This window comes from Narcine bancroftii, chromosome 5 (assembly GCF_036971445.1).
Source record: "Narcine bancroftii isolate sNarBan1 chromosome 5, sNarBan1.hap1, whole genome shotgun sequence".
NCBI classification, from domain to species: Eukaryota; Metazoa; Chordata; class Chondrichthyes; order Torpediniformes; family Narcinidae; genus Narcine; species Narcine bancroftii.
Genome location: NC_091473.1, coordinates 103,980,577 through 103,999,093, shown reverse-complemented (window position 1 = coordinate 103,999,093; position 18,517 = coordinate 103,980,577). Strand labels below are relative to the sequence as shown.

The following is an 18,517-nucleotide window of genomic DNA, read 5'->3' as shown; positions in this document are numbered from 1 at the left end:
GACTGCGGGGAATTCTTGCTTCATATCCTCGTATGACTGAATTGAATTGACACAAGCTCCAATATGAAGTATTGCCAGGTCTTGCGCTGTGCTTCTACTCAGCAATGGTTCTCCCCTCTCTTCTATAACCATAAACTCTGCTTCGGTGTACTTATCTTCAGCTTCAACAGTTGCAGTAAAACATCCAATGGACTGCAATGGCTTGGTTGCTGTGTATGGATACAGTTTCTTGGAACACTTCTTTGAGGTACAGATGATCTTTTTCCTTTTCAACTTCTCCCATAAATGTCGATCAATCACATTACTGTCACTGCCTGAGTCTACAATGACCTGAACTGTCACTCCACCAATGATCACTGGGACTTTCTCATGATGTACTTCATTCAACGTAAGTTGGTAACAACTCTGTTCCTCCTGGGTATCATCATCTTCACCGTCTATCTGGCGAATGGTATCTTTCTTTCCAGGATACTTTCCTTTCCCCCAGGCTTTGCCTTTGGAAGTTGTACTCTTCCTCTTCTGGTCTCCATTGGACTTGCTTTTGCACTTCTTTGCAAAGTGGTCCTTACCTCCACACTTTCTGCAAACATTGCCTTTGGCCGGGCAATATGGGTCTTTTCCAAAGTGACATCGGTTTCCACATCAATAACACTCCATGTCCTGTGTCGACGAATATCTTGGCTGATTATGGCGATGTGAGAGCCTCTTAATTTGCTGGCTTGAGTTGTCTTTCAGGGTCATGGTATGAAATTGCCCTTCAACAGCCTCTAATGCAGCAGCAATGGCTAAAGCATCGATGAGTTCCAACTCACTCCCTCTTTCCAGTAGACGCCTTCTGAGTTTATCTGATCTGCAGTGCTGTACGACTTGATCCAATAATTGGTTGTCCAAGTCAGCTGGCATGTAAATTGCATCCAACAGCTAACTGGCGTAGTCTCGTCACGTACTGAGCAATTGTCTGGCCATCTTCTTGTCTTGTTCTCCGAAACAAATGGCGTTGAAATGTAGCATTCGGTGTCACTACATAGTGTGCATTTAATGCATCTACCGCTTTCTGGTACTCATCCTTTCTTCCAGTATTCAAAAGTGTCTTAAACGTTTCCCGAACTGCGGGTCCTGCGGTGAAAAGAAGTAACGCCCTTCTCTGTGCTTTTTGTTCAACTGTACCGGTATCTAGAAATAGGCCACGACTGTCGGCGTAGGATTCAAATTCTTCCAGCCATGCCTTCCACTTCACACTTACAGTACTTGCATCACCAGTCGGGTCAAAATGAGCAATTCCACTATGTGTTAAAAAGTCACTGTCTGCACCAGCCATGAGGAAATATTCCAGCCCCAAAAGTACTGAGTCACAGAGAAAATTCTTATCACCTTGAAGTCGTCTGTAATCCTCTGTAATCTTGTTTAGTCTTTAATTTTCTTCAAGCTTCTTTCATCCTAGTCGCCAATGTCACATTTGTGGCCCGAAATGTGAAGTTAATAAAACATTAAACACAAGTTTATCAGGTAAACTTCTCTGGGTCTTTATTCTCCCGTTTCCTTTGTTCTCTTGCTTGTGTTCTTATCTCTCTCTCATACCACGTGAGGTATATCTCATACATATTCATTATCATGACACTCCCATTCCTACAATCTCATGATTTCCCCCATTTTCTATTCTGCTGTCCCACCATGCCTCCCCCCACCATGCACACCCAATCCTCCTGAATCCCTCTCCAAAGCAGCCTAGAGTTCCATAAGGAGATCCCTCTAACACTGCTGACCAGCTGTGCCACTGTGCGCTTATCAGGTAGCAGCCTTCTTGAGATTTATACATCAGCTTTTAATATCTCTTAAAGGGAATGAACCAAGATAACAATGCCTTAAAACAAAGGTTTCCAAATTTCATGATATTGTTATATGACATTTGATTGAATATTGCAGTATACACACCTTCTATCTGATGTAACAAAAGTGTCTAACATGCAGTTTCTCAGCAGCGCTTCCTCAGTTATAAGCATCTCAGGACATTTGGGGTAAACTAGCAATTACTCATGTCAGATACCAATGTAATGAGAATTGGTCAAGGACTGGCATATTTCCCTTTCCTCTTTTTGCTTAATGTTTGCATTCGCTATTGTTTTTATCATCCTCAACTTCATCTTCTTTCTTTCCACTTCTGAAGATGTTGCCTGTAACACCAAACATGCCTGACAACTTGCCAAACCGATGATTAATCCAGGCTGATAGTTACAGGTAACAAGGATACATCACACCCAGGGACATTCCTTTCCTTGTCTGATCACCACAGACATCCACCACCAAAAGGCCACAAATATAATGTTACTGATCGTTACATGGCCAAGATCTGCTCCCGCAATTTGAACCAGTTATCTTGTTTCTTGAATGTATCCAAATAACTAAATAGAAAATCAGATTATATTTGTTTTATTCTAGAAGTACATTAAATTTGAAGGGCCAAAAAGTTACCCAAATAAGAATCTTGCCTGCTTTATTAGGGTGGTTTATCAGCTGAAAGAATTTTGACCTCAATTTAAGTAAATCTGTCTTGTCGCAACATTAAAGCATTTGAGTCTGTAATCCTTTGTCATACATATATAGCAGCTATTCTTAAAATAATAATCACTTGACTTGTTCTTCTCACAGCTGCCTAACTTTATCAACACCACCCTCCCGCCGCACGAGCAGGTGACAGCTCAGGAGATAGACAACTATTTTCGCCAGGAGTTAATCTACAAGAGGAATGAAAGAATGGGCAAAAGAGTGACGGAACTTCTGGAAGCAAACATGGATAAAAGCTTTTTTTTTGCATTTGGAGCAGGTATGTAGAATAATCCCTTATCCTTCAGTAGCCTTGAGTCATTAAGGTAGTCTGAAGTTCTTTGTCATTCTGTCCATTCCCAGTTCTTAAAAATGTGTAGCCATGAAATGGTTCTGTAGATATCTCCTACAATGCTCTTGGCTTTAAATAAGTCCTTCCACGTGCTGTGTTAAACAGTGATTCATTGGTCATATTTTCAGTCAGACCAATATTGAAAAATATTATAATCCTTATTGCTAAGAGCTAAATGACAAACAAAGTTTGCAAAAAGATATTTTCAGAAATTATGCTTTCATCCAAAAAGCAATTACTCAGTTAACTGAGAATGATAATGAAAAGTTTTCATTTGAAGGACCCATAAACAGATCAATTTATCAAAAAAGATATTACTTTGTCAAGTTTAACATCAGCTAAATTGAAGGTTTTTAATTTATTTCTCACAAACAAACCAACAGGTTATCATTAACATTCATAGCTGTGTAAAGAGTACAATTTACAGAGCATAGGATTGCAATGAAAAGGAAAATCAATGATCCCAAACAAGGGCACTATGAAAGTAGTGTTATAAGATTCATTCAGAGGCCTGACGGCTGCAAAGAATAACCTGTCTTTAAGCCTGTTGATGCATGTTTTCTCACTCTTGAGGAGGAGGGAGAAGAGAGTGCATCTAGGGTGTCATGGGTGCTTCAGTATGGGTGCTGTCTTTCTGAGATGGAATCCAAGGAGGGGAGTGAGGTTTTCATTATGTTTGAAACTACATTCATGAACTTTTGTAGCTTCTTTGGATCTTGAGCACAGCAGCTTCCACACCTCACAGTGATGCACACAGTAAGTATGCTTTCGATTTTGCATCTGTAGAAATTGTTCAGGGACAGGTGGGGGTCATGCTGAACCTAAGAAAAGATCCTTCTTGAATACTGTGTCAATGTGCCTGTACCAAATTAGGTCACTAGAGACATTTATTCCTAAGAACATAAAGCTATCTACTCGTTCTACTTCATTGCCATTAATGTGGACAGATGTGTGGAGATTTGAATTAATTTCAAAAAATTCATTTAATTTGAAATAAGATGAAATTAAAATAGATAAATGTTAAACAGAGCATTGCAATTACTTGAGATTTGGTTTGGTTAAATGGGCTGCTTCTACTCACGAATATGTTCATTGTCTGTTTAGAGTACAAAATATTCATGAAAAGATGTTACTTTTCCCAGACCATGCTCAATATTAGTATGTTTGCTGATAACCTACCACAGAGAATCTACATTTGGCAGAGTTCCTAGTTTGTGAATGGTGAAATAATTAATTCCTGAAGCAGTAATTATGATCCAAATTGTGCTGCTGTGTTGATCACCAAGTTGTTATACTGACAGCATTCTTCTCACTGATCTAAGTCAGTTAGTTTTCTCCAACATTTGCAACAGTGGTCATTCATGCACCACAAGGTGCTAATAGTCAGAAAGGAAAAAAATTCCTTGAAAAAGGAAGAATAGGGAAAGGAAGTACAATGGTGTCCTCATCCTGACAAAGTCCTTGGAAGCTATTCTTTTCATTTGAAAATTTTATTTATAGTTTTCCAGACTCATATTAGCCAGCTATTATAGGGGAACAATCCTCCCCTTTTACAGGTCATTGTTTTCTCAGTCTTCTCTTTTTCTTCCCCTTCCCCCATCCTTCACCCTCCCTCTCACTTCAACCCAAGTAAAAGCATAAAAATCCATGATTAAAAATAACAACTCAAATACATGAGAGGAAAAAGGTGGGGGGGGGGTGGGGGGAGGTTAAGGAAGCTGGCAGGACTTCCCAATTGTCTCCTCATGCTCAGTATTTCAGGGCTTGTGTGATCCTGTTATTCATTGTATTCCTATTGAGAAAGGCCCTGGGAAGGCTAATCGCACTTGGAAGCTATTCTTGTCATATTCATCACACTGTTCCATCGGAGAGAAAATAACATCCTTGTGAAAACTATTCAATCCAAGAACTGGTACCCATTTGCCTTAGTTGAGTGAGGATCTGCAAGGACGTTAGCATTATTTGTGTCCAATAAGTTGTTTCACATGCTCAATTGCTTCTTTTTGAAACATTTGTTTGTGGGGAAATTTGCTGCAAATTTCAAAGTTGAATGTATATATTCCAGTAAAATGTTGCCCATTCTAGATCACAGAACATGTGGGGATTTTTCCTGTTGTGTGGCATTGGAACAAATGTAGCTTGTCTTTTCATTTATATTCATTTAGTGATGGTTATGTACGAGCAAAAAGAAAACAAAAGCAGTCCCTCGTACCTAACTAATAATAGTTGTGGGAGCTTCTGCTTAATGTTCAAATATATCTGTTGCCAATACTACTTAATCTGCATCAAGTTATGGAGGAATCCCATAGTGCCAGTGGCAAGAGATGGATTATTGCTGCAAATTATGAACAGAAGCTTTAACTTCCGCATGTGCATTCTCTACACTGGCCAGTCTAAAGTCCATATGTTCACTGACATGACTGTATGGTACTGAGCAGTCTTCAAGCACTCAGCTCTGGATAAAATAATGGCAACTGCTGGCCTCTGAAGGAGGGTATTTCTATTGGCTCTATGTAAACATACTTGAAAAGGTGTGACCTAGGAGTCACGTGATGGAGTAGTGGCCGGACGGTGAACTCCAGCCCTCTCCAGAAAAGTCGGGAAAAACAAAGAAAAACACAAAGGCACAGAAATAAAAGTTACAGAAAAGTGAGTATAAAGGTGGAAAGAAGATGGCGACAAAAAAAAAATCGAAAGCAACGGTAAGAAGAGAGGAAGAGAAGACAAAGGAGGAAAAAGGTGAAGGCCTTACCTGTCCGAAGAGGCCCGCTGCGGAGAGAGAAACCCGCTCCCTCAGGTCGGTAAATAATGGACTACAAAAATGGCTCGCAGAGCCGAGTAAAAGTGCGCAACCGCGCATGCGCGATACTTCGCGCATGCGCGATGCGAATGAAAAAATAACACACCGACGGGAGGGGGGACCAGCTGGGGAGTCGATCTCCACAGCCGGCAACGACAGCTGCAGAACACCTGCAGCAAGAAGAGACCACAGAAGACAATAGAAACAAGAAAGAAGAGGAGGAAAGGGCACCAAAGAAACAGCAGATGGCCAACCCAGAGGAAGAAGAAGAGGAAGAGGAAGAGTACAGAGAAATAGAAGAAGAAAAGAAAGGCAAGGTAAGGTAAAGGATATACTTGCTCTTATTAAAGGATACATGGAGTCATTTAAAGAATGGCAAACACAGGAATTTAAGGATTTAAGAAAAAGAATAAACAACACAGAAGAGAAAATAAATAAAATGGAGATGACCTTAACAGAAATGGGAAAGAAAATGGACAAGATGGAAGAGCGGGCAGTAGCAGCAGAAATGGAGGTAGAAGACTTAAAAAAGAAATTGGAGAAATCTAATAAAAAAACTAAAGAGACACAAGAACTACTAGCTCAAAAAATAGATACAATGGAAAACCATAACAGAAGAAATAACATAAAGATAGTGGGCCTTAAGGAAGATGAAGAAGGCAAGAATATGAGGGAGTTTATAAAAGAGTGGATCCCTAAGACCCTAGGATGTCCAGAACTACAGCATGAAATGGAAATAGAAAGGGCACATAGAGTATTGGCCTCTAAACCACAACCACAACAAAAACCAAGATCTATTGTAGTAAAATTCCTAAGATATACTACAAGAGAAAAGATACTGGAGAAGACAATGGAAAAAGTAAGAGAGGGCAACAAACCACTGGAGTATAAAGGGCAAAAAATCTTCATTTATCCAGATATAAGTTTTGAACTCCTAAAGAAGAGAAAAGAGTTCAATACAGCAAAGGCAATTTTATGGAAGAAAGGGTATAAATTTATACTAAAGCATCCAGCGGTATTGAAAATATTTATTCCAGGACAACAAAACAGACTATTCTCGGATCCAGAAGAAGCACGAAAATTTGCAGAACAATTACAAAAATAGACTGAGGGAGGAAGACGGGTAATGAGAGTTAAAATGATCACGATTGGTATGTATGTGGGTAAAGACAAAAATAGACTGAGGGATGAAGACGGGTAATGAGAGTAAAAATGATCACGATTGATATGTATGCGGGTAAAGAGGTTTAAGAGTGAATAGAGACAATGAGCATACATAAATGTATCTGTACTTAGAGGAAAATATAGATAGTATAGACAAGAATTAATAAGGGAAGGTAATGGAATAGAGAGAATAAGGAGGGAATTAAAAGAGTGACCTTTGTGACATATGAAAAGTGAAATCTTTTCTGGGGGAGGCGGGGTGGGGGGAAATAGCGGTCACTGCAAAATCAGTTGACGCTTGCGAGTGGATTCGCAAATCCAAATGGAGAGGGGAGATGTGGTTGTCCGACAAGGGATAAAGGACAACTCAGGAGGTGAAGGGGAGATTGGGGATAAATAAGATAGAAATAGGAGAATAAGGAAAATGTTGGATGTTGTAGGAATGTTGTCTTATAAAGAGTTGAAAATAAGAAAACAGAAATGGAAAAGGAGGAAAGGTAATGATGGAAAAACAGAAAGAGAAGATAAACAAAATATAAAAGGGCTACGCTGAACTATATGTCTTTAAATATTAATGGAATACATAACCAAATTAAAAGGAAGAAACTACTAAATTTAAATGAATAAATGTATTCCATTAGAAAAAATAACAGATAGGTTAAGAAATAATATTGAAATATTCGAGCAAGTATAGGAGCCTTACATTAAATACAATAGCGAAAACCTACCGGGGACAAACAGTACCTAAGTTGATGGAAGGAGAAGGAAAGAAAAGAATGGACTCAGTAGAATTTCTGGTGTAATTTTGTTGAATGACAACATTGTCTGACTGGCTTAATGCAACCTAGATTGTATACCTAAAATGGATGAGAGGGGGGGGGGTGGGGGGGGTGGTTTGGGAGGAAAGTGGGGGGGGGGGAGAAAAAGTCACTGTATATGTGTGAAAAAGAAATAGTGTATATCATGGCTAATGTGATTTATGGTGTGAAAAATAAAAAATTTAAAAAAAAAGGTGTGACCTAGCACTCTTTGATGTAATCAGCAAAAATGTCCCCACCAGAATCAGTTGTGGTATCTAATGTTTGTAGTCCTGACAATGTCTTGTCTGTGTTTTAATCCATATGTTTGCATTATGCTGATGTAAAACTGATATTTATGTTAACCATACCTCATTCAAATGCAAAATTACAATCAACAATTCATAAAGATATTGTCAAAGAACATAATTGTTTGTGAGAGACACTGGACATGAACAAACACAAATATTTATCAGGGACTTTTAAGAGCTTTCACTTGATTCAAGGAATGTTTCAGACAATTGGCACTGGGGCCAAAATGTAACTTTTTTTCACAGGCTGCTAGTAGACAGGAAATTATGATCATTAGACATGTTTTCAAATAACCATTTGAGTTATATTTTCATGAAACCCTGTAATAGAGAGTTACACTTCATAGAATAGAGCCAGGCTTTGATTCTCTGACTTCACTCAAATGGATATTTTAAACTGAATGTGTTGATTCCTGTAAACACATCAATTACTATTTCATGAGGGCACAGTGCCAGATTGCAGTAGGAGTTTGATAAATGATAACATTGAAAGAGATGGAGAAGATTAATACCCAAATGGCACATGTTACTTAATAAAAAGAAAGGCTTTGAATTGAAGTTGCAAAGATTTAAGAGGGACAGGGAATTTTATGATGGTGTTGAAAGTTGATTTGACATTCCCTCACATCTCAAGTAACTTTTTGAAAAGGCAAGTTTTGTGCATGTTTTTTTAAAAGTTGTAATTCTAGAAGATTGGAGACATTTGTGTGAGACACCTGGTTCTTTCTCTTTGGAACATACAATCCTGGAGAAAATGGGAAACATATTATTTAATAATTATTCATAAGGATAATAGTGAGGAATAAAAGTACGTTGCTTTTCCTGGTATGCAGCGTCAATATCAGTGAATCAGGATATTACTGAAAATTTGTAGGTGACTAGTGAACTGTGCCTTCAACTCTGCAGCATGAATTAAATTGCAGCATAATTGATGGGATGGTCGTAGAAAAAGTGTTTTATTATGGGTATTGAATGGAACAGACCCAACTGGAGTTATAAAATGAATTTGAAAGAAATATTCCAGATTTTAGTGGTTTGTCCGTTAATAATTATAATGCAAACCATAATCTGAAGTTTTGTTTTATTTTAATAATTGATGCATTTTTACATATGTCATGATTTATATTTATAATTCTTATTAAAATGCTTCATGAAATGTTAAATTTGAGAGCAATATCAGTTCCCAGACTCTTATGCAAGCTTAAGTGATTTAGGGAATGGCAACTAGACCTTGTAGCTCTCGGTGTTTCTGAGACACTCCAGTTCATAAAACTGAGACAATGTGTGGTCACTAATTAATAAAGGGTTTATACCTGTGTGAGGGTACATTTAAAAATAATTGGTTTGCTTGGAACAACATCAAGAAATTTGCATATGCTCTAAGGAATACTTGGAAAACACAAGCAAAACAGTGTCCATTCTTTGATATTGAATAGGTCAGCCAAAAGAGCATCTCATTGTTTTGCAGTACATTGTCTGCGGATTGATGAGATCATTTATTTGGAATGAGCATTGATGATGAACGATGTTGGAAAATGTCTATGACAGATTGACACATACCGACTTTCAGGTGAAACTTCCTCGACCAATATTTACATTCAGCATCAGGAACATAATGGGCCCCTCATAGATATATTTTCACTGAGATTTCTTATCTTAAGAGAGTTGTTACTCCTTATGGACATCTATTTGGCACTGTTTCAAAGTTGCTTCTAAGCAGCCCTTATATCTCCTTAGTTTCCCACCACAAAATTGTTTCTCGGTTGTCAATGTGCCATCACAGATCATCTTTAGCATTCATCAGGAATTCGTACTGAATGACCTAATGGTTATGCAAAAGGAACAGCAGCAATCTGGCAGCAAAGTGTATAAGAGAAACTTGCACATTTAATGTTATGTGCCTGTAGTAGAAATACTTCTGTTGCCTGATGTGTATGTATGGTTTGGTACAAGAAGTTATACTGGGGGCTTCTTAGAAATGTATAACAATAAGCATGAATGATTTTTATTATCATGTATGCCCTTTCTCCACTGGCATCTCAGTTAATTGGCTGTGCAGTGTCCCGCGATAGGAAGTCACTTGTGCTGTTTCCACTGGGGCACCTTTAACGGGGACACTGACTGCTTTTCTGCTGAGCACACTCATCCCTGGGGACTAGAAAGTCTACCTTTGAATGGAATGGATGGATGTTGACCTATTTCAACTCGTTTTTTCAGCACACTGGCATCAGCTGATACTGGGGATATGAGCAGTGGTAGAGGCCGTTAACTCCCAGCACGAAATGACTTCATTTGATGCTGGCGGGCTGATTGTTTTCCTTTTCCACTGGACCCTTAACTAGTTAATTCCCCATTAATTCCTGCAACAAGGTGCCAGTAGAAAAGGAGCTATGTAGATTGAACTAATCAAATTGGCAAGGATACTGTTGAAGGTGATGTCAAAGATTTTTTTTGGTATAGTTTCTTATCGTAATACATTGAGGAATCAAGCAGGGAGCCAGGCTACATTAGATTTTGTATATGATATGATTAATAAATTATCCCAGTGTAAAGAATCTACGTGGAAACACTTATTATGGTATGGTGGAGTTTCAAATGCAATTTGAATATCAGAAACTAGCTAAATAAAGATTAATAATGACTATGACCATAGTATATGGACAGGGTTGGCTGAAGGCGTGTGGGTAAATAAAATTATGTGGTAGATCTTTCAGGAGATATTTCATAAATATCAATGAAGATAGTTTCAGTGAGAGGAAAGGTGTCCATACAAAAAGGATTCATACTTAATTTAGGACGTTAGAAGTTTATCAACTTAAAGGAGAAAACATACAATGTAACAAAGATAAGTGATACACTTTTGAAAATAGAAAAATAGCTGAGAGGATTATTAAGAAGATAGAGTGTGAGAATAAAATTGCTCTAAGGGGTAAAATGTATCTCATGCTCGCAAGAAGTCTGTTTGTGGTTTGGATTTTTGTTTAACATTTTTATGCTGTCCCTGAGCAACATCTTTGAGCTAGGGTCATAGCCAGTTTCTGGGCTTGTTTAGGAGATGAGATTTTTTAGTTTAATTTCTTTTGTTCTGTGAAATGGAGGAAAGAGAATGCTCTTATATTTCTTATTGACCATCAATCAACATTTTAACAGCTTGTAACAACTTTTAGAAACATGATAATGTTAACAATGTTTAATATCATTTAATAAACTTTGGAAAACTCAACTTGAGTATGAATTTGTTTGAATGAGTCAAAGACAACAACAAGATCATTTTTATCCTTCAAGTGACTATAAAGGAAAGTAGTCACGATGATTAAGTCCATAGAATATTGGAAATTGGATTTGGAATTTGAATTGGATTGATTGAGCTCTGTTTAGAGCATTTCAAACTCAGAGGCATGATTGTCAAAAGCAACATCAAGGCCATTGGAAGCGGTGAGTCTTATTTAAGGATTCCTTCTGTGTGTTTATTGCAAGTTTGAACACAGTTTGGAGAAATAGCTGCTTGTCCTTTCAGGACCGCTTTAGTTTTTAAGATATTGTTATGCAAACAAGGGTGCCTGTGAACGGCAGTCAGCTGGATAGATAAGGATAATATGGCAGCCACCACAGAAGTTGTTGCCTTCGATGGGCAACATATCGAGGAGATGGGGGTCAAGGAACTGAGAGAAGAATTGCAATATCAGACTTAGATATGTGGAAACAAACTCCTCCAAACAAGACAAAGCGAAGAGGAACAGAGAAAGGAGCGGCTACGGATGGAAAAGGAGCTGCAGGAGGAGCAGCTAAAGAGGAAGGAGGTGCAGCTAAAGAGGTGAAAGGATTGGCTGGAACTGGAAACAAATATTGTTGTAAATCAGGCCAGGGCGAAGATACTAGGAGTCTCAGAGCTATTTGGTATTCGAAGTAAATTATCAAAAGTGTTTAATGTTATGGAGTCATGTTTTGAGGAAGGACAACAGAAAAAGAAAATGTTTAATACCAAGGCAGAGCCAGTGCCACAGTTATGAGACATGTATGTACTTGAACAAATCATGTTAAGGCACAGTGGTGCCAAGCCTCAAACCCAAACAATGACGACAGTAGACAGAGCTGAGAGCCAAATATAATCTATTGATGTAGAATACTTGATGCTCCTGTCAGGTTACAGAAATCCAGGTGAACAAAGTAACTTACTTTCAGGCATGAGAAAGCAAGATGAAATGGCTGCATCGTTAATCCAGTTACATTCTATCTCTTCTCTGCCCAAGAGAGAGAGATTCAAGCTTTTAACGGTGACCCACTTCAGTTCCTACCATTCATGAGAAACCTTGAATGCAATATTGAAAATAAGAGCCAAAACTCAGAGGATTGACTATTTTATTTGGAACTGTTCAAGAGTGAACAACCACAAGAACTTGTAAGGAGTTGCCATCATATACCTCTGAACGAAGGATTCAAAAGAACTAAGTCTTTACTAAAGATGCATTTTGGCCACAAGCATAAAATTGCTACAGCTTATATATAGAAACTTTCATGGTCATCAATAAAACCGGATGACACAAAAGTTCTACAAGCTTGTGCCCTATTTCTAAGAGGATGTTGCATTGTCATGTCTGAGATGGCCATCTTCAAGAGCTTGACATGTCTGCTAATATTCTAATATTTTTAAATAAATTACCCTACTGGATGAGAGAACTATGCAGAAGTTGAGTTGTTGAATATCAGCTACTTATTTGGATTTGGTGAAGTTCATTGAAGGGCAAGTGGATGTTGTCACATATCCAGTGTATGGAAATATCAAAGGCACTCAGGCAGTGCAGTTTCAACCAAAATTGAAAAAAAGAAAATTTGCCATTTCCATGGCAGTTGCGGATAAAGAAACTAAGGGGAAGGAAAGTTTGCCTGCTGTGAAGAAATGTTTAATCCGTAAAGATAAACATGCTTTAGAAAAGTGTGCACAGTTGGAAAAGAAGATGCCTAGAGAGAAAATCGCTTTTCTGAAGGAAAATGGAATATGTTTTGGATGGCTGTGTTAAGGATATATCAGCATATCTGCAAAAAGCAACTCAGCTGTGACATATGCAGTCAAAAGCATCCCTAAATGCTACATATCTTCCAGGAAAAGAAGAATAAAGAAAACGAACAAACGGCAAGAAATGAAGCAGATGAAAACAGAGCTGTTGTCTTGGTACAGACAAGTGGTCTTACTGGGGGCAATGAAAACAAATGTAAACTTTTAATAGTACATGTGCAAGCCAAGGCCAAAAAAGGAAGTTCAACAGTGCATGCTTGTGTATTTCTTGAACCAGATAGCACTGCGGCATTTTGCACTGTGGGGCTAATGAATAAGCTTAATCTTCAAGGAAGAAGTACAAAAATTCTATTGAGAACTATAGGTCAAGTTAAAATCATTGAAACCAGTGTTGCTTTGGGCTCATAGGTCACTGGACTGGATAGTAACAATTTTTGTGAAGTCCCAGGCGTATACACCCAGAACGCTATGCCTGTGCATAAAGGAAACTTCCCACATCGAAACAACATTGAACGGTGGACGCATTTGAAAAATATTTGTTTATGTGAAATCAATTAGGAGATTGTGTTGTTTATTGGTTCTGATGTACCAAAAGCTCTGGAATCACTAGATAAGATAAGGAGTGTGGGAGACACACACGGTACACTGTCAAAACTATGCTTGGTTAGATGATTAATGGACCATTAGGAGGAAGAAAGAGTAGTCTGCAAAGAGAACTACTCTTTGCAGACGATGCCGCTTTAGTTGCCCATTCAGAGCCAGCTCTTCAGCGCTTAACGTCCTGTTTTGCGGAAACTGCCAAAATGTTTGGCCTGGAAGTCAGCCTGAAGAAAACTGAGGTCCTCCATCAGCCAGCTCCCCACCATGACTACCAGCCCCCCCACATCTCCATCAGGCACACAAAACGGTCAACCAATTTACCTATCTCAGTTGCACCATTTCATCAGATGCAAGGATCAACAACGAGACAGACAACAGACTCGCCAAGGCAAATAGTGCCTTTGGAAGACTACACAAAAGAGTCTGGAAAAACAACCAACTGAAAAACCTCACAAAGGTTAGCTTATACAGAGCCGTTGTCATACCCACACTCCTGTTCGGCTCCGAATCATGGGTCCTTTATCGGCATCACCTACGGCTCCTAAAACGCTTCCACCAGCGTTGTCTCCGCTCCATCCTCAACATTCATTGGAGCGACTTCATCTCCAACATCGAAATACTCGAGATGGCAGAGGCCGACAGCATCGAATCCACGCTGCTGAAGATCAAACTGTGCTGGATAGGTCAGGTCTCCAGAATGGAGGACCGTTGCCTTCCCAAGATCATGTTATATGGCGAGCTCTCCACTGGCCACCGAGACAGAGGTGCACCAAAGAAGAGGTACAAGGACTGCCTAAAGAAAGCTCTTGGTGCCTGCCACATTGACCATTGCCAGTGGGATGATATCGCCTCAAACCGTGCATCTTGGCGCCTAACAGTTCGGCGGGCAGCAACTTCCTTTGAAGAAGTCCGCAGAGCCCACCTTACTGACAAAAGGCAAAGGAGGAAAAACCCAACACCCAACCCCAACCAACCAATTTTCCCTTGCAACCGCTGCAACCGTGTCTGCCTGTCCCGCATCGGACTTGTCAGCCACAAACGAGCCTGCAGCTGACGTGGACATTATCCCTCCATAAATCTTCGTCCGCGAAGCCAAGCCAAAGAAAGAGGAGTAAGAAATGAGGTTCAGGACCAGTCGGCTATAACTGTCAACAAGATAACGATTGTTAAACCTGATGAGCTTTGGGTGCAGCAGTTCAAGACTGACTTTCCTGAGTGCCTCAGGGAAGACCAGCAGTTCTTGGAATCAGTGACAAAATCTGCCAAGCTAGTTAATGATCATTATTGCATTGGATTACCTTTAAAGAAATAGGAAATAAGCATCCCTGATAAATAGAAATGTTGTCGAACCACATGCACTGAATTTAAGGAGAAGATTCAAGAAAAATCCTTCCTTTCATTCAGACTTCACCAACTGCATGTCTGACATGATGATTAAAGGTTATATAGAGTAAGTACCAGACAATACCTTGGAACATAGTGATGGAAAAAAATGGTACTTACCACATCATGGAATTTTGCATATACAAAAGAAAAAAATCTTCAAGTGGTATTTGACTGTGGAGCAAGCATTCAGGGAGTACTGAAAGAAGACAGCGAGTTGCTACGATTCCTTTGGTGATCTGATGGAGACTACGGTCAGAATGTGGTGGAATACAGAATGATGGGGCATCTATTTGGAGAAGCTATATCATCAAGATGTGTGAATTTTGCCCTTAGGAAGTGTGCTGAGGACAATAAGGAACAGTTTAGGTCTCAAGCTGCAAGCACCATCGGGAATAGCTGTTTATCATGAGTTGTGTGTGATCTGTTTCAAGGGAGGCTTCCTACTTATCACATGGATAAGTAACAATTGCGATACGTGAAGCAGAGAGGGCAAAAGAGAAGAATAAGCTGGACTTGGACCACGATAATCTTCCTGTGGAGAAGGTATTAGGTGTATAATGGTGTTTTCAGTGTGACGTTTTTAAGTTCAAAATCATTTTGAAGGACCGACCTCTCTCAAAAAAGGGGTTTCTGTTAACAGTCATTTCGATATATGATCCTCTATGAATATTGGCACCAGTAGTCCTGACTGCCAAGAAGATACTGCAAGATTTGTGTAGGAAAAGGATTGTTTGAAATAATGAGATACCAGACTCCATTGAACAGGAATGGACGTGTTGGAATCAAGATCTTCGTAAGCTGGAAGACTTCAAGATTGACAGATGCTTCAAACCCACACATTTTGGAACTGTAACATCTGCCTGATTGCATGTGAAGACAGTTCTGGAACTGTTAGTTACTTGTTACTGCATGATAACCAGAACCAGGATCAGGTACATTGTGGATTTGCAATGGGAAAGGCCAGAGTGGCTCCATTAAAACCAGCCACTATCCTTCGAATGGAGTTGTTGGCTGCTACCATAGTGAGCAGAATGAACACAATGTGGAAAAAAGAGTTGCAGATGGAACTAACAGACTCCATATTTTGGACTGATAGTTCCTCTGTGCTAAAATCCATATTAACAATAAAACCACAAAGTTTCAAACTTTTGTGGCTAACAGAATCACTGAAATTGATTAAGTCTCACTTCCAATACAGTGGAGATATGTTAACACAGTTAACAGTTCTGCCGATATAGCTTTCCGAGGTTTGAAAGTCAAGTATTTTCTGAAGGAAGAAATGTGGGTGTCCGGAGCCTCGATTTTTTTTTTTCTACAGCCTCAAGAAGAGTGGCTTCAAATTCCTGATAAATTAGGAGAAATATTACAAGAGGACCCTGAAAGACTGCAAATGCTGTTCAGATATTATCTGAACAAGTGGCTCTAGTTACCCATTTAATCTATTCCTTCTCATCCTAGAATCTTTTGAAAAAGGCAACAGCATAGATGCTCAGACTTAAAAGACTCCTTCTGTATCATAGAAGAGAGAAAAAAACAAGCAATAGACAATAGGAGCTGGAGTAGGCCCTTTGGCCCGTCGAGCCAGCACCGCCATTTTACAGATCATGGCTGATCACTACCATCAGTACCCCTTTCCAGCCTTATCCCCATAACCCTTAACTCCTTTGCAACTCCTAAGCAAGCAGTGTTCTTGCTCAGCTTCATCTAGATAACATCCAAAAAAGAGATCTACCACAAAAGGAGACAGAAAATCAAGAGACTCAGGAAAACAAGAGGTCTCTCAGTTGAAGAATTGGTTAATGCTGAGAAGGAGATAATCTGTTTTTGCCAGAGGAAGAGATTTGGAGATTAAATTTCAAGTCTGAGAAAGGGAATGAATATTAAAAGCACAAGCCACATTCATAAGCTCAACCCCATTCTGGACAATGGTGTATTAAGAGTTGGGGGTGACTTAGCAGAGCAGCAATGCCAGAAGAGATGAAATATCCTGTCATACTGGCAAAGGATCTTTACACCTGTGATTTGATTCTTCGGCAGATTCATGAAGAGGTGGGCCATTGTGGTAGTACTCATATGTTATCCAATCTACGCCAAAAATATTGGATTTGCTGGTACCACTGGGTCAATCCGAAAAATTACGTTGACATTTTTAGTTTGTCAGCAGGTAAATGCTCCACCTGGATAACAGCAGATGGCAGATTTGCCCCTCATCAGAGTCTCTCCTGATGAATCTCCATTCACATATGCTGGAGTTGATTATTTTCAACACATTGGAGTAAAGCGGAGAAGGAGTATCATGAAATGCTATGGTGTTATTTTCCCATATTTAGCCATAAGAGCAATTCACATTGAATTGGATCATCACTTGACACAGATTCCTTCATTAATGCCCTTTGGAATTTTATTGGCAAACATGGTCAGGTAAAAGAACTACGATCTGAGAATGGTACTAACTTTGTGGGGCTCAACACTATTGACGTAAGCGTTTATGGACTTGAATCAAACTCAGATTCATGATGAACTTGTCCAGAAAGGAATCAGTTGGATCTTCCATCTCCCTACTGGCTCACACCACAAAGGTGTATGGGAAAGATTGATTAGAACAGTGCAAAAACTACTCAATTCCATCCTAGATGGACAGAATCTTAACAAGGTGGGTCTTCACACAGTTCTATGTGAGGTTGAGGCTATCCTCAACAGTTGTCCAGCTACGAAGACTTCTAAATCCAAATGATCTAGAAGCACTTACTCAGAATTATCTTCTGCTCCTTAAGACTAAACCTTCAGTGCCACCAGAGCTGGTTCAGGGAAGATATACTCTCTGTACGCGGAAGCAGATTCAATTTATATTGGATTTGTTCTGGAAAAGATGAATGAAAGAATATCTTCCAATGTTCCAGGAGCAACAAAAATGATCTAAGATTAAGTGCAATGTCATGTGCTGGGATGTTGTGGACAATTCAGCACCTCAAAATTCATGAATGATGGGAAAGATTGTTGATATAATTCAGGACAAAGGGGGATTTGTACATCAAGTTTGGATCAAGACTAAAACTCATTTTCTGAACAGACCAATTACCAAAATCTGCCTTTTACAAGAGCCAGAAAGTTTTGATAATTGACTTTTATTTTCTTTTGGATTTTATCTGATATATGTACCATGTTTGCTTTTTTATCTTTTTAATAGTAATTATTATTTTTAAAATGTAATAATTAAGGGCCGGCATTGTAAGCAGTCAGTTTATGACTTGTGGTTTTGTTTAACATATTTTTATGCTGTCTCCAAGCAACATCTTTGAACCAGGGTCATAGCCGGTTTCTGGGCTTGTTTCAGAGATAAGTTTTTGTTTTGCTTAGTTTCTTTTGTTCTGTGAAATGGAGAAAAGAGAACATTCCAACATTTGCTATTGACCATCAAACAATATTTAAAGGCTTGTAACAATGTTTAGCAACTTATAATAATGTTAAAAATGTTTAATATTGTTTAATAAACTTTGGAAAATTCAACTTTAGTACAAATTTGTTTGAACGAGTCATAGACAACAACAAGAT

General features: G+C 39.0%; 1 protein-coding gene across 1 annotated transcript in view; it reads left to right on the top strand.

The window, feature by feature from the left end:
- Window positions 1-18,517, top strand: part of LOC138763805 (metalloprotease TIKI2-like) — a 445,092-nt gene that overhangs the window by 256,253 nt on the left and 170,322 nt on the right. Inside the window, 1 exon segment of the mRNA XM_069938567.1 lies at window positions 2,647-2,821. Coding sequence (XP_069794668.1) covers window positions 2,647-2,821 — 175 coding nt within the window.